General features: G+C 44.3%; 2 protein-coding genes across 2 annotated transcripts in view; one reads left to right on the plus strand and one right to left on the minus strand.

Annotated features, from left to right (window-relative positions):
* Window positions 1-3,891, plus strand: part of IL13RA2 (interleukin 13 receptor, alpha 2) — a 9,468-nt gene extending 5,577 nt beyond the window's left edge. Inside the window, 5 exon segments of the mRNA XM_009084245.1 lie at window positions 1-27; window positions 1,085-1,242; window positions 2,035-2,179; window positions 2,831-2,933; window positions 3,849-3,891. The exon segment at window positions 1-27 is cut by the window's left edge and continues 14 nt beyond it. Of these exon segments, the coding sequence (XP_009082493.1) occupies window positions 1-27; window positions 1,085-1,242; window positions 2,035-2,179; window positions 2,831-2,933; window positions 3,849-3,891 (476 nt within the window).
* A 13,326-nt stretch (window positions 3,892-17,217) lies between these two features.
* Window positions 17,218-23,702, minus strand: part of HTR2C (5-hydroxytryptamine (serotonin) receptor 2C, G protein-coupled) — a 41,684-nt gene continuing 35,199 nt past the window's right edge. The window contains exon 3 of the mRNA XM_009084246.1: window positions 17,218-18,224. Within this exon, the coding sequence (XP_009082494.1) occupies window positions 17,392-18,224 (833 nt within the window). The 3' untranslated portion in view covers window positions 17,218-17,391. The remainder of the gene's footprint in view (window positions 18,225-23,702) is intronic.

Consider the following 23,702-nt stretch of genomic DNA (forward strand, 5'->3'; position numbering starts at 1 on the left):
ACGTCACCCTTCGCCTTCACAACCTAGGTAATGCAGGGCCCTGGGGACCCACATGGCCACCCCATGCACAAGGCTCATGTCTTGCAATGAGGGGGCTCAAACAAATGTGTGCTTTTGTGGCTGTAAGGTGTCTGAGTGGATTTCCCCCAGAGAAGGGGCTGTGGTATGTGCCACACAGGACTTTAGTTTCCAGGCATGTTTGCTGGTGTGCAACACCACTCAGCGCCCACCCTGGAGAGTCACTGCGTGTCTCCAAGAGCACTTGGCAGCTGGACAGCCTGGGACATAAATGGCCTGCCTGGCAGATGTCAGAGCAGCTATGGGGCTTTTGGCTCTAGCAGCCACTGAGATAGCTTCATTGTCTCCTGATGGAATTGAAACAGCTGCTCTTCTGCTTGCAAGCACAGGAGAGACCTTTAGGATTTGCTGTTCAAATGCAGCTAAGGGCTGGGGAGAATTGAGTGCAAGGTGTGAGGGGGCCTGCCAGAGTAAAGCTGGATTTCAAACCCATCAGAGACAGGGAAAGGAAGCAAAGCATAGCATGATGCACAAACATTACATGTGTTCTGTCTTTATTATGGGCACTTACAATGCTGATGCACTTACCCACATGCCAGGGAGATAAATAGATAAGCCACTGGGCTAATGAGCAGGATTTCTGGTTTCAATTAGTGCTGCCATGTGCTTCATGTGTGGCTTTGTGCATCTGACATAAACCAGTGTCTTTCCCAGGATGCAGTATCAGGCCAACATTGCTGCACTGTCTCACTGTGGGGACTGAGGCTGCCCTGGCTGCACTGTGAAGGGAATGTGCTGAGCACAGTGCTCACACCCCAGTGTTTCAAAACCCCTGTAACTGCAGCCCAGAGTGATAACCCACTCCAGCATGTGTGTCAAGCTAAAATAAATAACCCACCCTCCACCCTCTGTGACATCCTTCTCCTCCAGCACTGTGGCTTAGAGCAAAGGGAGCTCAGGAATCCCATCAGTGGGGAAGAAGGAGAGTTTGATGGTGATTAACTGAAGCCTTTCCACCAAGAGCTATCTGAATGAACCTCTTCTCTCTTTCTGTTCCCCTTTTTAGTAAAGCCCTCACCCCCAAAGCAGCTGGTGGTTTCCATGTCTGCAGCTGAGGAGCTCCATGTGGCATGGAGCCCACCAGGTGGCCAAACACCACCCCAGTGTCTGGAGTATGAGATTCAGCTGGCAGAAGATCTGGAGGAGGCCAAGGCTGCCTGGGTGGTAAGGACAACACACACTGTACCACAGGTGGGCAAGGAGTGGGGGAGCCCTGCCTGGTGTCTGACAGTGGGCAGGCACCAAGCTGCAGGCAGTGCAGGGGTGCTGGCTGGTGCTGCTGGTGGGAAACGCTGGTCAGCTGCTCCGTTTTGCACATGTTCCTTACTTAATCCTCTGACCTCCATCTGCAGCATTTGCTTTACCAGTATCAGATCCCAGCACAAGGCTCTGAGAAAGCACTTTCTCAGACCTCCTGCCTGTTATCTTGGAAAGCTGTCAGCAAGGAAATTTAAAGTTTGTTGTAGTTTGTTTCCCTGAATACAGTGGCACAACTTGGTCCAACAGAACTAGAAATCTAATCTCTTGAAGTGACCTGGGTCACAACACATCTTTTATGCATGCTGCTTTTTCCTTGTACATCACCCAGGTGTACTTTGGACAGCAAAAATGAAAAAGGACTAATTAATCACAGGGGACATATGAAGGGCATTTTTTCTTTAATTTCCATATTCTACACATGAATCTTCTTAGGTAATTAAAAGAATAATTCCATGAATTAACAGGCATAAATGGCAACATACATGTGGCATGTATTTTCAGTAGATTTTTCTTCATAATCATCTTGTTGGCATTAGCTGGTCTAAAACTATTATGAATTCAGTTAAGACTGCCAAAACTTAATCTAAGGGTTTGCAGAGTCTAGGCAGTATGTTCAGGAGCATCAGGTCATGGCAGAGAGCTACCAGACATGGCATGTAATTCCTTGACATTTGTTCTCTCTGTTTTGTTTCTCAGTCTGTGTCAACCCAAATGGAGACAGCTTTAACCATTCCTAGAGTGAATCAAAGCCACATTTCATGTGCTCGTGTCAGGGGGAGAACAAATATTTTTTGTGCTGACCAGGGATTTTGGAGTGACTGGATACAGGATTGTTTCTCTGGTATGGAATCCACAGTAAACAGTGTTTCTTTTACATCTTTTATAAATCCTGTTTGGGTCCGAGTGCTGATGTCTGCCATTGACATCTGCTGGTGTCCAGCACTGCAGGTGTGATGCTGGTTTAGTTACACCCTCAGCCTACTCCAGCACAGACATTCCATCAGCTTTGCATCTCCACTGCACTTAGCAGGCAAGCCTCAAAATATTAATGCTTCTGCAGCAGCACCTTTCCCTGCTGCGTGAGGACAGCTGGGATGGAGGAGTGACTGCAGTGCAGGAGAGGGAATGTGGTACTCACAGTCTCTGCACAGAGCATCCTCCTGGCTGTCCTGCACCACGGATCAGTTCCTTTGCACCCTCTGGGCTCTCTTGGGCTGTCGTCATGTGCACTGACTCTGCTGCAAGATGCACAAGGCAGGAGAGGGGCACATAGCAGTGGCTACATATATATGGAGGCGATACTCTCTGAAGGAGCATGTTACCCTATACAGTAACATATACCTGGAATATATCTGTAATATGTAAGTAAATAAATAATGACACATAGGGTAACAAATATGGGCACAGTGAGTTAGCATCTGAGCCCAAGCTTTGTAAGAGGTAATATAATCCATTCTAGAATTTTCTAATCTGCTGTCATTTATCTTTGCAGTGTCCAGAAAAGAAGACAAGCAGCTATTTATCCTCATTCCAGTCATTCTGAGTCTCTCAAGTAGTCTCATAATATTTATGTTGATTGGTCAGTGCAAGAAAACGTAAGTACCAAGGCAGCCAATTGCATGCCCAAGCAAAGTGCTTATGTGTGGATGTCTATAACTATTCATAACTACAGTTAGTAATCAAACAATATATTAAATGTCTAAGGGCCAAACATGAATAGATATTCCAACAAACAATAGTTTATTTTCAGTAAACAACCTTGTAAGTGTGTCTGTTTCTGATATGAAATGTGTCTACAGCAACCCATAAACTCACAGCAGAGACCCAAATACTGCTCATAAGAGCCCAGGCTACTTCTGTCAAATGCAGCAGTTACTTGCATGCACAGCAGAATAAATAAAGCCATTATCACGCCCCTAACCACTCAAGAGCAGAGACTTTTACTAGCTGTGTTAAAGAAGTGCCATTTTGATGGGCTAAAGCCTCATGCTCTTTACACTGTCATCCCAGTTGTTTGCATTCATGTCAATGACAGCGCGTGGGGAAAGCAGATGCTGTGGGTGAATTTGTCTATATCCAAAGTATAGGTATTGATGACATTTTCTTCAGGTCTGAGGGGTCACTTAGAGAGAACTTATCCCCTGGTACTGATAACTATTTTCTTTTCCTTATGGCCATATAGTGTAAGCAAGTGGGTCGCTTTTCTATACGCTTTTTAAGGCATCACTGATGAATGAGAACTGGTTATAGAAATACCTTTGTGTGGTCCTCAGAGATGAGCTAACACCTGTTTGGTAGTTGAATGCTGGGAGTTAGAGACATACACCTTCATCTTTGTTTTGTATTCACCTTTCAAATGTTGTGGTTCATGAAATTCAAAGTATAAGAAATTTGTGCAAAGCAAATACTTCCTGCATTGCCATTGGGATGTGGCATTGTCTGACAGGGATGCTGTAGCATGTCCTCAGCTGTGTCTTGGTACTGGGGATAACAGTCTGTGCCCATTTCAGGTCCCCAGCAGGAAAGCCATTGCATCCATCTATGGGATGCTGACTCTGCTTGCGACTGCTGTACTGCTTGTGTTTGATGGATTGCTTATAGAACATCATCCCAAGGACAGCTGAGAAGACCTGAGCTTTCTATAGCCCACATGGGTCTTTCCTTACCTGCTTCCATTTGTGAAGCTGCTTGTCGCAATTCCAGGCCTTAACGGGCCCAGGAAAACTGGAGGAGTTTTAAACTGACTCTGGAGCAAGCTGTTTCTGATAACAGGACGAGGGAGAAAAAGGAAGCAGTGGAAACTGCTGTGAATAAAGATAACACGTTTTTCTGAGGGTTTGTTTGCATTCTTTTTCTTTTTGTAAGGACTCTAGAAGTCTGTTAACAGGACACATACCTCATGCACAGTGCTGGGCACAAACACCTGCATTTAATCCCTGTACCCCACCTTGCTCTCACCACGTCTTCCAAGTCCCCAGCACTGAGTCTGCTGAGAGCATCCAAATACTGAATGTGAGCTACTTGAGCTATTTATTAGCTGCTGTGCCTTGTCTGTTGAAAAGCTGAAGTGGGGAGGCCTTGAGAGAAATTTTGCTATAAAAAGGCACGATCACAGCTACTGCAAAGGACAGATGTTTCAGAGGAGAAGTGAGGGTTACTCCAGCAAATGCAGTCTGGGAACTTCTCTAGGACGTAGGTGTTGGCACCAGAATTCAATGAAGCACCCAAATGTTTCTCAACACCGTGTATTCAGCTGTTGAAATTGCTGATTTTAAGGAACCATTCACTATGACAATGATAGAAATAAACAGAATTAAAAAAATAATTACCAGATGAGATACTCTTTTCCAAGCCCATTTCAGTTTTCGTTTTTTTTTTTTCTCAAAGGACTATCGAAGGTAAACCCAGAGATTTAGTGTGCTTTCACTTCATCTGAAAAACAAGGAAAACATATTTTCTTTAAAGAGCATTTATTCAAAATGGGAATTTCTAAAGAGCTGTGGAAGCTCAGAGAAAAAAATCAAGTTTGTGTCAATCAGCTATGTAAAGAGCCATGCTAATCCAATCAGGCACAAAACAACACAGCAAGTGCTGTCTTACACATCCAACTGCAAAATTATTCAATCACTATCAGCTGCTTCCACTGCTAAATGGGCAACAGCCCAATGTTATTTGGGGAGCAACCAAAGGAGGAAAGAACCAGAAAAAAAATGGTCTATGCATAGACTGGAGCAGAAATTAAGTTTCATTGTTGTTGAGATATGACCTCTACCTCTACTGTCTCCTGGGGCTCCAGGGCAGCCAGCATGGGATGGCTTTACTTTAAAAATACCCATGAGCATGCAGTGAGCATTGAAATACTGTGTTTTACCTTGATGAATGCAGCCCATTAGAACTGGAGAGAGGAACTGGACTTGCAAGGTTGATCTAATAGAGAAGCTGAAAGGAACCAGGAGAGAGGGAAAGAAGCAGGACTAAAGCTAACTTGGCCCAGAAGCAGCCCCCAGCCCCAGTTTAGGGAGACTTGGCCTTCAGATGTCTCCAAAACATGCTCAGCAAAGCAATTCAAGGGAATGTACAGCTCATGCAACAGACCAGATGCAGAAGGCTCAGGATAGCATCTCTTCTTCTGTGCCATGGGAGGGAGCAGCTCTTTGCTTGGTTCCCTCCTGCGAGCTACAGGTCCCCTTCCTTCCCTCTCTGGTTTCCAGCAAGGGTTTTGCAGCACAAATATTTGGCTTTGACTTGCTCTGGGGTCTGTGTTGTGTGTGCCTCCCTTATGGAGAGATGGGCCATCAGACAGGACAGTCTCAGTGGGAAAAAGCCTGAATCTCCTGCTCTGCAAGACCAGGATGAGCAGAGATGCTCAGCCAAGCCCATTCTAGTGGATTTGGGTACTTTCTGGAGGAATTTGGCTCATCCAGAACTGGGGAGCATTTGGGTTCTGGGTTTTCAGAACTGTCATTAGGCCTCTGATGTTCTGCCAGCCTCTTAAACAGCTAAAATGTCTACTAAAATCAGGAGTGCATTGTGAATGTCCCCGGGGGGAAAAGTAGGGCAGGCAGATAGAGCTCACCCTCTTGTCTTGGGTACATCTGGCATGATCTCACCTACTTCATCAGGTAGGAACACTGAGCCCAGGCATTTGAAGTGGGCCAAATGCTGCAGCAACCCCAACCACCTGGAGGGGTTTAAACTCTTTCAAAGTTTCTAGTCTAATTTTGCCCAAAAAAAGGTAAAAAGGGAAGAAGAATTAAAGCACATGGGTGCAGGTAAGAGATGGCAAAGGAGCAGATGTTGTACCTCCACAGCTAAAACTCACCCCGAAAAAGATCAGAGCTATTTCAGTAGCCACAAAATATAAAAGTTAGGCTGAAGCCTGCCTAGAAACCTGCCTAGAAACAGAGTGATAAATTAAGTACATCTACTTATGGTATCTGTATGCTGCAGCTTTACAGAAGCGTTTAGGCAAGGAAAGCTGGGATTGGCGCTGGCACAGGTCTCCCTGCTCCCCAAACTTACCCCTGCAAAGGGCTCTCACTGCAGCAGCAGCAAAACACTCCTCACGTGCTTTTCTCGCAGCACCACATCTGCGTAATTTAATCCTAATAGGTGGCCAGCCACCTTCCTAAAGGCCTCAACCTTGCTAGAATTTCAGTAGTATGCTTTTTCCCATGTTTATAGAATTCCACTGATTACATGTTTTTTTTTCAAACAGTAGTTTCATTACAGTGTTTTAATTCATTTGCTGTAGTCCATAATTAGTATCCTTAGTAAAACTCTTTTAAAATCCCTCCTTTGCATGCTCTGCTCTTATCGTTCCCAGCTCATATCTGGATTTCATACTTTTTTTACCATCTTAGCCCCACATGTCTGGTGAGGCATGTCTTTGTCTTTGCATACCCTTGAGTTTAGGGTCTTTTCTCTGTCTTTGACTGATAAAGTCTTAGAGCCATTTGTTGAAGAATAAAAGCAACTTTTCCTACAGAGCTTTTTTGTCCCTAGAGAATGTCAATACTTGTCAAACATATGAAAGCATGATCCTGTGCATGCTGCAGGGAAATGCAAAATCAATTTAGTCTGTCATGTTCTAACTGCTTTTGGGAAGTAGCAAAACAAGAAAGACGAATGCCAAGCTCTCTGATCTCAAAAATCGTCCTCCCTCTCTCACTGAGGTCTATTTGCGAGCTGCCAACAAGGGAATAATTTGAAAACAAGTTTACCTTCTGTTTCCTTACATCCATCTTCATATTTTTTCATTTTTTCTGACTGGCCTCCAAATACATGTGTTTCAACCACTAAAACCTGATCATGGCTGAAAGACATAAAGCAAGGCGTGGTGTCTTGCTTGACAAGAACACAGGAACACAGTAAGTTCCATCTGAACATGAGGAGGAACTTCTTTACTGTGAGGGTGACAGAGCACTGGAACAGGCTGCCCAGAGAGGTTGTGGAGTCTCCTCTGGAAATATTCAAAAGCCAACTGGATACAATCCTGAGTAAGGTGCACTTGGGGACCCTGCTTGAGCAGGGAGGTTGGACTAGATGAGCTCCTGAGTTCCCTTCCAGCCTTACCCATTCTGTGATTCTGTGGTGTCTCAGGAGGTCTTGCACTTGAGGACATGAAAAGGCAGAAGTTGTATCTCACTGGCTAAAGGCATCTCTGCTGAAATTTTCCATTTCGTACAGGCGCTAGAAATTCCATGGCCACTGGGTGTCAGCATCTGTGCTTGGACGCAGAGGAAGAGGAAAGCAGGTGCAGCATCGGTGCCGCCAGAATTCAGTACTGAGTGCATGAAAATTAAATAGAAGGGATAATGGCTTTCTCACTGTAAGACAGTGAAGTCTTTTTCTTTTTGTACTGGTAAGCAGAGAAGTGTCACACCTTTGTTCCATCATTCGGCTCCAGGCTGACTGCCAAGTATCATCATCTCATGCCTCTGTCCTTGTGGCATCATGACCTTGGCCCAGCACAGGTACACTGACCAAAGCTGTGTCTCCCCGAACATGTGTCAGCCAAAACCATCCCCTGCCTCTGCCCTCCCCCCACACTCATGCCATTGAGCATCCACATAAATATCCCATCAGCTCAAACTGGAGGCTCAGCCAGAAGGGACTGCACCCTGCTCTATGTCCCTGCCTCACTCTGGCACCAGCTCCTGCATCCCTGAGCCACCACGGACTTCAGAACACATCCCACAGCCTCCACAGGTCTCAGCACACATCCCTGACCCACTGCAGCTCTAGAGAGTACCTAGATCTTGGAAAGATGTAAAGTAACACAGCCCTTCTGGCTTCAGCCTCCAGATGTCAAGGCTTTGGGAGTGCAGTAACTAATGACATAGTCTAGAATCTAAAGAGCTTCATGGGCCATAGCAGATTTGCAGCTCACTGCCTTGTGTGGCAGCATACATTTGATAGCACTGTCAAGTTCTTTATACCTATGTAGAAGCTGAATTTTCTCAGTAGGGTCTCTGGTTTTCGTAGCTTCAAGGCAAACAAATACAGCTGATGCATGTGCTTAACAGAACAATTGGAGGCAACATATTGTGGCTGAGCTGTCTGAACAGCTGAAATGGCTCTGCAAACTGTCTGTATCAAGATACTCTTCCCAGAGTACAGAGAGACAAAACAACCAGCTGAGAAATGACAGCCACCACAAGGCTTGCCCCAAAACTGAAGATTCATGTCCCTGCCATCCTGGGCTGCTTGCCTCCTGTGCCAGATCTGCATCCAGACATACCACGGGACTGCTCCACTAAGGAAACAAAGTGCCATTTCCACAAGTCTTACACCGTCAGCCACATTTCAAAATAAGAGAAAACTAATTCAAAATTCCTAAACATGGCCTTGATATTTCCATTCCTGATGGGTCTGCCCAAGAAACAAGCTTGGTGTTTACATGGATCTCACTCCATGGAGAGTCAACTGCTTCCTGAAGCATGGGGGCTGGATAGGCATGGGGTGACAGCCCTGCTGCAGTCACCAGTGGTGTGTGCACTCATCTGTGACAGCAAGGAGAGCCTGTGCAGCACCCCTGCCTGCTCTGATACCAAATGAGGCTGCACTGCTTTGCCTTTGATGGAAGGTGAGAAAGGTTGCTTCAAATTCCTGGAGTTGTAGTGAGGGGATTTGAGCCATGGCCATCGGTGATCACCCACAAACTATGGTTTTTCTTTCCTTGTCTGGGAAGCTGCAAATGGAGGTGGTAAAGGCATGTCACACTGTTGGTGTGCTTGGATGTCACACCTCACCAAAGCACCAGCCACTTGCAGAAGTTATTTTCATGAGTGGAGAAACAAACCCAAGTACTAAATCTCCAAGGTTTTTTTACAAACTAGGGAACATGCTCTTGTAATGTAATTCACTTATCTAGATATCTTTGTGATTTAAAACCAAATGAAGGGTGGCAGAATACTCTTCACTGGAATTCATGCAGTAGTGGAAAACATCCATAACCAACCAAACAGAACCTGATCTTCACACAGATTACAGCCTCCCTCCAAGGCTACCCTTGGCTGTGTCACCCTCCCCACCCTGCATGGCCACAGCACACCAGTGCAACTTCACTAACAGCAAACAGATGCCAAGAGGGTGTTAAACCATCCAGGACAGTTTTCTGCATGGAATGGGTACAGAAAATTTTCATAAAAGAAGAAAATCGAAACATCGGATGTGGGTTCCCATCCTGTCTCTAGGCACCCAAACATCCTTTGCAACCTCACAGGGTCTGACTGCAGAGCTGGGGTTGCCCAGGGAGCCCAGGGAGCCCAGGAGAGCAACTGTGCCACAGAGAGGTCCCCACCTGATGCATGAAGCCCAGGAGAGAATACTCCTTGCCTTTTATCTGATGATCCAGCTCTTAACTGTTGAACTGGAAATATGCCCCAGCCTTTGGGACTCTCCAATTGGTCTTGGCTGGTAGCTGCCCTGAAGTTTGTGCCCATAATGCCAATTTATTTAGAAGAACTCACACTGAGAAAACAATAACTTTGATGCCTGCCAAGTTCAGCGGAGTCCACTTTGAGCAACAGGGACCTTAAAAAGGCCACCAGCACAATTTATTTTACTGAAACAAAATCATGAAGGTTCCGGTTGCAGCAACAAAGAAAAGCATTTAAAAAGACAGATATTGCAAGCACAAAGCAGGCTCAGACCTGAAAGCTGCTCACCAGTGTTTTCTCAACTACACCAGCTAATGGCAGTCAAACAGGATAAAACGTCAAGGCTTCAGCTCTCTCAAGCACTCTGAGACTCTCTCCAATAGCACTGAACGTCCATGAAAATGCCATTGTGGGTAAATAAAACATGCTTACATGACTTCATGCAGACAGGCTTGGGCTAAAGCTGGTTGATTCTGGATGCTTCTGAGAATAAAAATGAGATATTGCTTCATACAATTTGGGGCTGGCTCAGGGCTGGGAACACAGTATTCATGGTCCCTTGACTTCATACTGTCCTACTTGTGGGGGATGCACTGACTTGGCATGGCCTTGCCTGCCTTCCTCCAAAATTGTGGCACTTCTCATGGCTTTGCTAGGACTTGGAAGGACCATAGCCCAAAAATAGTGTTCTTGCTTCAAGATGTTTATTCCTCCCACACTTTGGGCCACGTCACTGGGGAGGTGCTGCTGTGCAGATGGCTGGCTTGGTGCCTAAGCTCTGCCAAATGGGAGGCTGAGGACATAAGGGCTGAGCTGGGCCCTCCCTCTGTACCCCTATAGCATAAATTCCTGTGTGAATACAAGAGCTGAGCCCTCAATAAGCTTTTCAGTTGCTGTTACTGCTGCTTCACCAGGAAATTCCAGTTCCACACCTGGAATGCCCCACTACTTAGAAACCTGTTTCTAACTCCTGCTTTATTACTGGCCCTTTCCATATATCAGTGCTTTTCTCTAGCCTAAATAGCTCCTCTCCCTCCTTAGAGCAAGCACTCCCTGATAATGTGATAGAGAGCTTTCTTCACACATCTTTGGCTGCCAGGAGGAACAAGCCAAGCTTTCTGCTCTCTTCTCATCAAAAGTGCTCTCTATACCCATGCCTGGACTTGTGTCCCTGCACTGTGCTTATCACCAGGTGTTGAGCTCAGGCTCAACACACACTCCCATCTATTTTTTAAAGCAGAAGTGCTGACTAAGTACAGAGCAACAGGTAATCACATTCATTTACCCTCAAGAAGGAAAGGTCTGGCTAAGGAAAGCCATATTTGCTCACCATGGTTTGCTGCATTACCTGCTGTGTTGCACAGAGTCAGTAACTTATCCCAGCACTTCTCTAAATGCCGTCACAGAACAGCCTGGTGGAAGGTGCAGGCAGTCTTTTCTTTAGCAACACCTAGGGAAGGTGCAAGAGAGAACAAATGGTCACTTGAGGCCCATCTGTGCCCTAGCCTTGTGGCTGAGCTGCAAAAAGAAGGGGCAGTACTTAGCTGAGGGAACAGACCTTGCCATGGCTTCACAGGTGAGCCACAGTGACCTGTGGTTCCTCTCTGAAGATATTTTGGGACATGAACTACTGGTGCCTGTAGGGAAGAAACCTCCGACACAGCTGAGATCTCTGCTAGGCATTTGCACTTACCTGTTGCTTTGAGCAGTGCCATGATCTTTGAGAAGTGTGAGCCCCACGGGAGAGACACTGAACTCCTCCTTCCCAAAATGTCACAGGAGAGCTGTTCTGGGCATCAGTCAGGGAAAAGGATCCTGATTAAAATCTTCAGTGTCTTTGATGAGCATTCATCACTGGCACCCACCTGTCCTTCTGCAGGAGGAGACACATCAGCAGCACACACAGATGTAACACTTCACTGAAGTTTAACAAATGCAACCAGGCACCAGTTTACAGATTTTTTTTTTCAGTTTATCAGAAATTTAAATCACTCAAAAAGCCACGATTAGATTCTATTAAAATATACATTGGATAATTTGACTGTATTTTAATGAAATGTTAATTTATCCAATTTATACAATTCAAGTACAGGAAAATTCAGAACACTGGATTTCACAAGCTCCTGTGTGATGCTGCATGATTATTTTTTTCAAGTCACCTAAGTGCTGGTACCCATTGGAGTCACAAAGCAGCAGCTGTTATCCCAGGAAACCACTGGGGAAATTGCATTTTTCTCTTAAGAGGTCCTTTGGTTTTTTGGGAAGAAGAGCAAAAGACAACACTCATGAGAGATGTAATATGTAACAAGGATTGCTCCACAGCCTAAATTTTCCACAACCATTTGTCACCCATTGGCTGCTGTGAGCAGTCTGTACGATTCTCTTGCTGTCACCACCCCAGAGCAACCAGAGTTATTGGAACTGTGTCAGCACTAGACACTTACCCACTTGCCAGGCCCCTCCACAGATCCTGGAAGCTGTGGCCCAGGAGGACAGGCTGTTGTAACCTTTTCTGCGCTGCTCAACACAGAGCGAAGTGAGCCCTGCTGGGCAGTGTGCTGGGACACAGTGTGCTGGGTGCTAAAACAAGCACCCCCCTGGAGGGAGCGTGAGGGAGGGTTGCCCAGGGCAGGCACCCTGCTGCTGCCAGACTCCCTCCCCATGTACCCACATGTCCTCCTGCTGTCAGCAGAACCCGTGATTTAGGACAGTTTGAAGCAAAATTTTTCAGTGTGTAGCTCATACACTTGACTGTTTGTTAAAGATCTGTGCCTCACTGCATTGATTGTCTGTCTTGTACAGATCTAAAATCCCTCACCTAAAGACTCTCCAACCTCATGTTGTTATGGGACTGCAGCATCCCTGCACAGCTGAGAGGTAATGACACATCACATAGATATTTTGCTGACTTCTGACAGCTTCAGAGCACAAGTTTCAGTGTGGGTAAAAGCAAACAAGCTGAAGACCTGAGACTTGAAGAAAAATGAGGGAGAGGCAGAACAGTCAATAACACTTCATAGTTAAAAATGAGAAAACAAAAGCAATTTTTGGTACATGCATCCACCCCCCCACTACATTAGCACTAGAACAGCCAACATTTCACAGAAACACCTACAGTTATGTTTGATTTTTCCCATCACAGGTTTCCTTCCCAGCTTTTCAGCTATTCCCATTTCTTCAAGGGAAGAACTGAAGTGTGATGACATCTCCTGTGGCCCTCGAGGTCTCTGGGATGTGTGTTCATATGCACAGCAGTTCTTGGCATATAGCTGTCCTAATGATACTGTGACCCAGGGAGGAAACTGATCCAAGAGACATCTGTGCCTTTATCACAAGACAGGCACTGCTTTTGGAATGCCAGATTAGGATCATTTGTCTGCCACAGTATCAGACACCCTTCAAGAGCTCAGAGTTAAACAATATTTCTGGAGAGCTGCTTGTGGTTTTCTTTTTTTTCCCTTTAAAATATGTTTCTCCTTTGGAATTTGGGTCTCCATATCCAGGGCCGTAGTGGCTCCAGCACATTAGATGCAGACTGTGAAGGGAAGAGCACTGGGCATGCTACACGCTCAGTGATGAATCTCTTTGTAGGGCTCTCCAGAAGAAAGGCATTCATGACTGACATGAGTGTCTCTGCAGAGAAAACAGCAGGAAGGACACTGTTCACACTGACTATTCACACATCACCTAATATTTACATCTTTAAATTATCATTTGGGTAAAAACTATTTCTGATTCACAGTCATTATAACAAGGAGAGCCATGCTGAGGTGGATGCCTGAGGTGGGATGCCTTGAGGCTCCTCAGCATTGGCTCTGAACCATATTGCCTCCTAAATGCTGCAGCCTCAGGGTAGATGATCATATCTTCAGCAGGCACAGACCTGAAGGAACAGGCCTTCTCCTCAAAGCACAGTCTTTGAGGCATGCAAAGCCACCACAGCTGACTCCATGGATGCTACACCCCAGACTTGGCTGTGTGGGGCAACATGTCACAGATGTAGATGAGCCAGCTCAGGTCTGGAAACCAGGCTGCCCAGGGACAAAACTATGTGCCTGAACACCATGGCCAGCCTTGCTTCTGACCTCTGGTGGGGAAGACTGAAAGCTCCTACAGCTCAGGAAGATGCTAATTCTGACCTGGGATGCCCTCATGAGCAGACTCCCTGGTGCAGGTCAAGCAGGTTGGTCTGTTTGCTGGGTTGGAGTCTCTATGTGTGCACTGTCCTGTAGGCACAACTCCATCTGGTTAGGGAAACAAAGCAGCCAACACTTCTCAGCCTACAGCACCACTTACAAGGTATTATTTGCACTTGTTGAGTACAAACTCAAAACAAAACACTAGCACACTCACTATTTGTAAGACAAAACCATACCTGAGCTGAGATTTGAGGACTCACAAAACTTCCAGCAGGTCCTCCCACCAGACAACCCCAGGCAGGACTCCTGGAGGCACCACCATGGTTAATGAATATGACTCAGGAGAAGCAAAGCTGCTGTGGGCACAACCTGACTTTGGTTAAGTTTCAGAGAACTAAATCAATTCTTCAAATTGACGTAATTTAAAAAGAATGCCATTTTTAAGAGTTAATCCTGGAGTGAGTAATTTGTTGAGGGAGAATAGTTTAGCACCGCTTTTGTATTTGACAAGTTTTGGGGTTGGAAGTGTTGGTGTATCTGCTGACACTAGTTTCTGTTATTCAGCAACTGTGGGTCATACTTCAAGCATGGGAGGAGAAATGAAAATTATCCTCATGTTCATGTATTTATTTTCTGATAGACCATGAAAAAAAAAAGATTAAACCAACAAACTTTCTTTAATAAATTAATAGCAGCATCACAAAACCCTGATGTGAATGACCCAAAGAAAGTTGGGTACGTGACAGTATTTAACCATTCACAAAAATGTTATCACCCACTGGCTGGGAGAGAACACAGCGCTGTAAGGCAGTCAGTCCCCTTGGCTGTTCATCCAGACAAGTGATGTACATCAGAATGGGTCTAGCTGAGGTTGACATATTTACAGTTCTGGTGCTGATTTTTTTAAAAACATTTATAAAAATTCTGAAAATTATCTGTTCAGTTCCCATTATTTACATCCAAGTAGAGTAGGTTCCCTTTTTGCCCATACAACAGAACCATCAAGGCTGAGACATGAAGGCTCCTATGCAGAGACATACTGTGTGTGGACTTGTACTGAGCTTGAAGGATGCCCTGGAAAATGAGCTATTCACATGACTTATTCAGACACGTGCTAGACTGTAATTCAACTTATTGCTAAATGCTTTCAGAGCCTGTGGTTGGCTTTTAAATGCATATATGTGTGTGCATATATAAGTACAAACACACACATATATATATACATACACACGTATATATGTTTGGAAAATATGTGCTATAAATTCATCCAAGGGAAAGAACTTAAAAAACAATGTGATTTTTTTCTCTTTTTGTTTTTCCTGTTCTGTTTGAGATAATCAAATTTGACTCAGAGCAAATGGCAGTCACCGAAGGAACAGGTTTGCATCTCTGGCCAGTCCTTTTCCAACTGATTACCTGACCTTTTTGGAGAGGCACATGGATTTGTGAGCATTGAAGCCCATGGTGGTATCTGCAGGCTGGCACAGGGGGCATCTCTGCTGCCTTCTGCAAGCAATAAGCTACACTTTCACTGGGACACCTTGTCTGCCTGCATGGAAGTACTATGGATTTTTGCCAGGAGAGGATGAGGGAGAAAAAAGAACCATCAGCTTCAACACTTCAGTCTGGGACTAATCCAGCAGCAGATACAACCTGTATGTTGTGTTTTAGTAGTGGCCTCAGCAGGTTGTTGCTGCACACAGCAATGCAGCAGCACAATGTTACCTAAAGCACTGGCAGAAATTTCCATTTCTTCTACCAGTTAATTTTAATGGAAAGTACACAGCAAGCTTAGAGTACAAGCAATTCATGTTAGTAAAATGCGATTTATCCACGCCTAGTGTAAGCTTCTCTGTTCTGAGGATTACCATAGCCAGAGGCTGTCAGTGATGCTAAATGCATCTGTGTTAGTTGGGCACTGCTGCATCTGTGTAGTAGTTAATGAAGGTATAAAAACCTTATGGGTGATATCTGGCATTAGGCAATGCTCTACACAAGGAAATTTGCATGAGAGGCATTGCCCCAGAGGTCCAGTGCCTTGGACGGTTTGTCTACACAGGAACACAGAGGAAAATTATTTCAAATGATACATGGTGTGTATTGAAAAGCAGATTACTTACACTGCATTCAATCCCAATGTGGATGCTTTCATTAAAGGTATAAGTGGTGTTAATATGATATACTATAATTTACTTTGGGAGTAGAATGGAATAAATCAAATATAATAGTTAAGCCAAATTGCTATTCCATGTAGACTAGCTCCAGGTCTGCTTCCTGCCTGTCCCTGGTCACCAGTGCTTTTGATCCATGCCATCGGCAAGTGATTCCAATCAGGTACTGTTCAGTTCTGCCTACCTCCTCCTGAGACAGGAGCAGTGACCATTGCTTATGCCTCTCTCTCAGCATGCCCCAGGAAGGCATATCCTGCTCCTCACAGCTTGACTCTGGCCAGGACCACACACAGAGCAGCTTCTGCCCTACACACAAAGCAGTGTTCTATCACCAGCACTGCAAGTTGAAAAATAAAAGCAAATGCTAAACAAGCTAAAGAATAACTAGATGTGAGGACTGAGAAGACCAGAGATTTTTATCTTCCAAAGCCAGAGTGCTCTTCTCCAGGTCTGCCAAAGCCTGTGATCCTCCAGCAATCTGTGAAGGCAGTGCTGGCTGCACTGAGCACAGCCTGCTCCGACCCAGACCTGATGGTTATCTGTAAGACCAAAGGAGGACTCCTCATGAATCTGAGGCCCTGCCTTTATGAAAGGGTTGAAGTAGATAACTGAGGATTGCTCTGTGTCTCATGCTGCTTCTCCAAGTTTGCAAATGTCCCCCGCCAGGACTGCAAAACCACACCAGAACTGCATTCCCTACCTTCCTTAGGGGAGTCAGAGCCTCCTGAGGAATGGACAGAAAACAGCAGGATTGGAGAGGGAGTCAAAATTTAACAGAGGTGCTTGGAAGTGCAGTATTGACCCAGTACGGCAGCAAGCCACAACGTATAACAGGACATGTCTGGCCAGGTGCCCCCAGGCCACTGCACTTTCATGATGTCTCTCTGCCAGGATTCTGTAAAGTCTTTACACGGCACAAATAGGGGTGAGGATTTAAAGTATATATTTACTGTCAACTTGAAAAAGAAAGTTATACTGACCAAGTCTAATAGCATGTATTTGATATATAACTATTAACGTGCCATTCTGGACTCCAGCAAATTCCACCTGAGATAAATATTCATCATTTTTGCTCATGCACTGGAAGAAGAATTCAAACATTTTGTCCATGACATATGCAAAGTAACTAATAGTTCTGATCTAGTATTAACAGTAAATATAGAACCTTAAACTTCACTGCAGTATATTAATATATATGATTTTAAGTACTGGACTGGAAAGACAACTCTTTTTTTCTTTTAAAAAAAAAAGCTTTGTTCAGAATGCAATATTTACATTGTCCATTGACCAACACTTACATTTTTACACAATATATTTTGGCTACAGATACACTGTAGCAAAAGACTGCGTGAGTCACCTTTACACACAGCTCACTCTCTCGCTTACAACATTACAGCTGTTTATGGAGAGCTCTGAAGTCCCTGGTTGCAATTCAAGGCCCTCCTCAGCTTCATCTAGTTCCATGCTATTGAATTCATTGCCATTTCGATAACTAGTTAAAGTCAGATCTTTCCCATATAAAGCTGTTGAAGTAACATTCAGACACTGATTCTGCCGCAGTGCTGATTTTTTACTGGTCTTGTATTGGCAACGGATGTAATTGGAAAAAGCCCTGCGGTAGGTTTTATTGAAGAGTGTGTATACCAGGGGATTAATCCCAGAGCAAACATACCCCACCCAAACAAACACATCAAGGAGTTCACTCAAGAGGTCTTTATCGCAGGCTTCCTTGCAAAGGACAGACATGACATTAGTGATGAAAAATGGGCACCACATGATGAGGAACAAAAAGAAGACGATGCCCAGGACCTTGGAGGCTCTTCGCTCGTTGTTGATGGACTGCATAGTTCCTTTCCGGAAAAGCACTGCCTCCTTGTTTACAGGAGAGTTCAAGTGAGATGCTCCCTCGTGATTGTGAAGCATTGAAATGTTCTCTGTGTTGTTTTCCTTCTTGAGGCAGTTTACACTGCTCCTCCTCTGCTTGGGCACCTCTCCACACATGAATACTGTTGCCTGTCTCTGCAGCACCTGGATGGTCAGGCAATATGTGATCACCATGATGATGAGAGGGATGAAGAATGCCATGAAGGATCCAATGAGGACGAAGTTCTCATCGTTGAGGACACAGGTCCCATTTACAAACACCCTGGAGTCATCTTGCAAACCAATGACTGGAATAGGCATAGATATCCCTAGAAGAACAAAAGCAAAAAAAAGACTGTTACCTGGATGGATGGGGCTCCAAAGAGGCAGCAGAGATGATGCAGGTCCTGGATGCATTCAGCTGACTGCCTAAAGCTGTTTGAAAGAGAAGTTATGCTTCCAGGTGGTGGAGAAAACCTAATTAAAAAACACTCCTGGAAGCACAGCTCCAGGGCATGACACTCTCCTCTGGGAACAGGAATTAGGAAGAAGTTATTTTATGTGAGGGTGGTGAGACACTGACACAGGATGCCCAAGGAGGTTGTGGCTGCCCCAACCCTGGCAGTGTTCACAGCCAGGTTGGATAAACCCTTGAGCAACCTGTTCTGGTGGGAGGTGTCCCTGCCCAGGGCAAGAGGTTGTGACTAGATGATCTCTAGGGTCCATTCCAACCCCTTAACATACTATACTATGATACTTACAACAGCAGCTTTGCTGTGCTTCACAGCTGACACCATAAATGAGGCATGACTCCTATGTCAAGTTATTTTTCTAGTATTAATTGCAATTAATTGCAGAAAAGGCAGCCACCACTCTTTTCTGTTCCAGCTGGCCACTCCATGCCTGCCAGTTTGAGGGGTTTTGAAATCACAGACATAGGGTAGAAAGGAGCAGATTTTACAACAGCAGCTTTGCTGTGCTTCACAGCTGACACCATAAATGAGGCATGACTCCTATGTCAAGTTATTTTTCTAGTATTAATTGCAATTAATTGCAGAAAAGGCAGCCACCACTCTTTTCTGTTCCAGCTGGCCACTCCATGCCTGCCAGTTTGAGGGGTTTTGAAATCACAGACATAGGGTAGAAAGGAGCAGATTTTAAAGAGAATAAAATTTCAAAAGACAAAAAATTACAGCTATGAAGATTTAAAAGCAAGTTTCTTGAAGAAATTAAAAGAATCCTCATAGAAAAATAGCCATGGCATTATGGACACATGGAAGCAAAGCTCCTGGCTTCCTGGGTCATTATGGACAAGTCTCAGTACAAGCAGACAATGGTCACTGCAGGATCTCACTCAAATACCTTTCATGTGTACTGAGATCCAAACTTTGTCCTTTGACCTGTGGAGCTCAGTTCCACACCAGGACAGACCTGAAACATCCCAAAGAAATCTGTCTAGACACAGCCAAAGAGAACAAAAGCAACAACATATTTTGTAACACCACAACTTGTGTGTACAGGAGAACATGGAAATCTGTGGTGGGTCAGATCTCGTTAGACCATCATGCATTTGTCTAGACCCGTCACATGTCTTTGGCAGGTACCAGAGGTTTAGGGCCATGGTACAAAATGGGACTCCTGTCAGCATTATAGCTTAGAAAATTCCACAGCAAGAATTTGCATCCATGTTTCATTTTTTAAAATAACCTTTGAGAGATCTATCTTCCATGAATCCTTGATCTCATTTCTAACTCCGCAATACTCAGCAGCATTCAGTTCCACAACCAATCTGTTTGTCATGTGAACAAAGTATTTTTCGCTCATTTTAAATTTGTTTCCTTCCTTTGACTCCCCTCAGTTCCTCTTCTGTGAGAAGCAGTGAATAATCACTCTCTGGCCACCTTTTTCACCTTCTCAGTGATTTTATAGACCTGTTATCATCTCTCCTGTATGACATCTCTTTTGGAACTGAAGAATGCTATTCTAATCACTCTTTCTGCTTATGACAAACTCATTCTATGCCTTTGATTATCATTCTCCATTTCTTTTCAAGTTCCTTTCCAAGGAAGGAAAAAACCTGCACATCCAAGCAGTTAGAGAGCAGCAGAATGTCTTCTCTGCTCCCCTCAGGCTGTCTTTGAGCACCTACTCCACAGACACATTGGTGGGGCTGGCCATGCCCTTCCTTAGCTACTTCACCCAAGAAATAATCAATGCCGAGGCCACTGTTGCACCCAGACTGCTTTTTCTGGAGTGACTATGAACAGCACAGGTCCTAGAGCTAATCCTCTGGGACTATGAATTTCTAAACAGAAAGAATAACATCCTAAAGAGATTAAGCAAAACATTTTCCTCAGCTAAGTGTTTTCCAGGTTTCTGGAGAATTCATCTGCAATTTTTCATTACCACAAAATTACCATGTGATAGAAATTTAGTGAAGGAATTTCTTGGGAAAAGTAATGATTACAAATGCCTTCTGTGATTATACCGTGTGTTTCCTTAGCCCAAGTAATAGTTCCAGGATTTGCTCTTCTTTCCCTCTACATGACAATGTTTATCAGCTTACCCTTGGCAAGGCAGTTGCTTTCTTTCCAATATGTTAGCCCCTGTTATCTTGCATGTGCCAAATCCCTGTGACTGCAATAACCTTCATCCCATCAAGCCATTGACTCTCCATCATTAAAGGCATCTTTCTAATGCCTTGGCTCCATCAAACCACAGACATTTGGGAAATGCTGGGAGTTGGACAGAGCAGTCTTTACACAAAGAAGAAATCTGAATTAGATCAATGGTATTACACTGAGATTATATTTGCATGGATAATTTTATGCTCTAGTGGCCTCTCTAAGACCTACCCTTTGAAATAAAACATCAAAATGAATCAAAGGTCATTCATGAAGTAGTCATCATTTAATTATGTGTTATTGCTTTACCCAAGGGAAATGAGATGAGGTTTTGCGATATCTTCACACATAAAGTGACAGTTATGTGACACACACAAAGTACATTTGGGAAGAATAACCTAGTTCAGGGATAGGATGGATATACAAATCAAGAGCACTGATGGCAGCCTAAAACTCTGCATGAGCATGAGATATCTCAGCATTTATGCCAGGGAGTGAGGAGGTAGCTGCTGTAATGGAAGTCATCCTCACCTCTCACACAACAAAATGAAAAAGCACAGAAAGAGAAAGCACCAAGTCTTTGTTTGCACTTTCCTGCAATCCAGGAAGGTCTCATTGTTAACAGCAGTAGGAAGAAAGATGTCATCAGAGAAGCTGGCAACACACTTTGATTCAGCTGTCAGCTAGCATCCAGCACTGCTGAATGGGCAGCACCACCCTTCTCACAAATGCTTTCTTTGGCCTCATGCTTCTCCTTTGTAACTCATTCTTTGATGTGTGATTTATCACTGATCCACTGCACAAAAGGGAACTAAGCCTGTAGACACCTTGGGCAACATGGACTAACTCTATACCACCCCAGTAGTGAGAAGTGTAGAAGGTCTCAGACACCTCAGAGGGACTTCCTTCATGGGGGATTACTACAAGATTGCTTCTGCCACAATCCCAAATGCACTAATACCTGCTTGCAGATGCAGCTCACACCTGGCCCTCATTTCAGTAGAGGTACCTTGATCAGTCCATACTGTGCTTACCACTTGGTGTTCCCACAGATCCTGAACAAGGGTAAACATGAATACCTGCCCAAGTTCAGCTGTTTCATAGTTTCATAGTATGTTAACGGGTTGGAATCAACAGATCATCTAGTCCCAACCCCCTGCCCTGGGCAGGGACACCTCCCACCAGACCAGGTTGCTCAAGGCCTTATCCAACCTCGTTTGAACAAGTACAAGGAAGGCATTCAGCTTCACTTGACTCAAGCAACCCACAGTACTAACAATGCAGTTTTATGTTTGTAATGTTCATAATTTCTGAAAAAATGTCAGTTGGTCAGAGAATATCAAACTCACTACACTAGTGCAAGGAAGGTGAGTGTCAAAACCCCAAGAGAGGCAGCACTGTTCCAAAAACTTGCAAGGTAAAAGATTTGCAAGCTGATTGCATATCACACTTTGCTCTTCAGAGCAGACTTGGTCCTCATTTGATATTTGAGCAGTGCCTAGGGGGAACTGGCTTTGCCCTAGCAAGAAGGGACAATCAGGCACCACCAGCCAGCAAGCCATGAAACAGGTCTCTGCTAGACTCAAAACTGAGAGCTCTGTGCACCTTTCTGCCAGGCAGCAGCTTGACATCCCTTTTCACCACACAAGAGAAGATGAATATGATTTTTTTCTCCTCTCCTTGTCTTCAGCTTCTGTTTGACAGAGCAGCAGGAAGCAAGACAGAGGCAGATCCTCTGGATTACAAATTCAATTACAAGTGTTGTCCCAACTGCTTCTTGTCAGCTTTAAAGATGTTCTTAAGGCAGCAGAACAGTTCACCAAATGGGGCTACAATAGTGCTGTGGACTCAGAGTAACAGATGCTTTTCACAGATTCTCAATTACTGAAACAAAACCCAAATAACTATGAATACAGGTTTGCAAAACATTTACTAGCTTGTTCCAGAGAAAAATCTGGCTAAAAAGTCCAAATGGACATTCACAGAATTTAGACTTAAATGAAAAACTATTAAGTTTTTGTGTGTAATACCTTGTTTTCTTCAGTGTAATCCCATGAGACTGATAGAGATTATAGAGATTAGTGAATAGATGGGGTCTTTGATGGTTATTTCCACTAGGAAAGAGAATAATTTCCGTTCTTCTACAGAATATATTTCCTTCAGGGACAACCATCTCACTAAAGAAAACAGAGGCCTGTGTATGGGTTTACTGTGTCTTTCCATGTGTGAGATTCTCAGGGCTGAACACAAAACAGCTTACATTTTGCTGCAGGTACATGAGCTTGGGAATGCCAGGGACCACCTCTCCTGGTGTCAGCACTGGATTCAAAGTCTGCTGTGGTTCATGGCAAGGGCTCTGCTGATGCAGGTGGGCTTTGGACCTCACTGCCATCCTCCTGGCATTTAAAGACAATTTAAAAGAAGGGAGGGATAGCTGTGTGCCAAACGAGTCTATGGCTGCCACAAATGCAGTCTACAATGCAAAACCAAGAATGCTGCTGTCCACACTGAACACTGTATATTCAAATCCATGTCTTTAACCTCATATTTAAACAAATATAAACCAAAAATAAACCTTGTATTTAAACTAAACCAAATCTGCTTCATTTCTTAAGTGTCTCACAAAATGCCTGCATGTTTCTCCAATTCAGAGAGTGATAAGTAAACCCCAACAGCAGCCTGTAAGAAAAGTCACTGGGTTCAGTGCCTCAAGAGTTCTGTGCCTCAAAAGCTCTTCAGAGGCAAATTGAAGAACATGTGCTTCTGAAGTGTTCAACCCACAAAAATTCCATATTTTCCCCATACATCAGGAGACTAACTGCAGTGCATTTCATCTTCTATTACAGCAACAATGCACCTTCAGGGCTGGATTAGGTCTAGTTTCATCTAACCATTCCAATAAAACAACAGTGCCACCCTTTTACTGGTTTAAAGTCAAAGATAAAAGAGGCCTGAACTTTGAAGGATCTCCCTGCCCACAACAAACACAACTGCAAAAAGATGAAAGTCAATACTGACTCTGCCTCAATGAGCTGCTGACTTTTACTTAAACCTTGGGAGAGCACTAAACAACCTGAGTCTGAGAAGGAAAACCAGCAAAAGACTGTTTAAGGCAGAAGTTAATGATTCTCCCACCTGCCCTTATATTTTGCTAAATTACTTCTTTTGGTTTGCTCAGCCATG

This window comes from Acanthisitta chloris, unplaced genomic scaffold (assembly GCF_000695815.1).
Source record: "Acanthisitta chloris isolate BGI_N310 unplaced genomic scaffold, ASM69581v1 scaffold821, whole genome shotgun sequence".
Taxonomy (NCBI): domain Eukaryota; kingdom Metazoa; phylum Chordata; class Aves; order Passeriformes; family Acanthisittidae; genus Acanthisitta; species Acanthisitta chloris.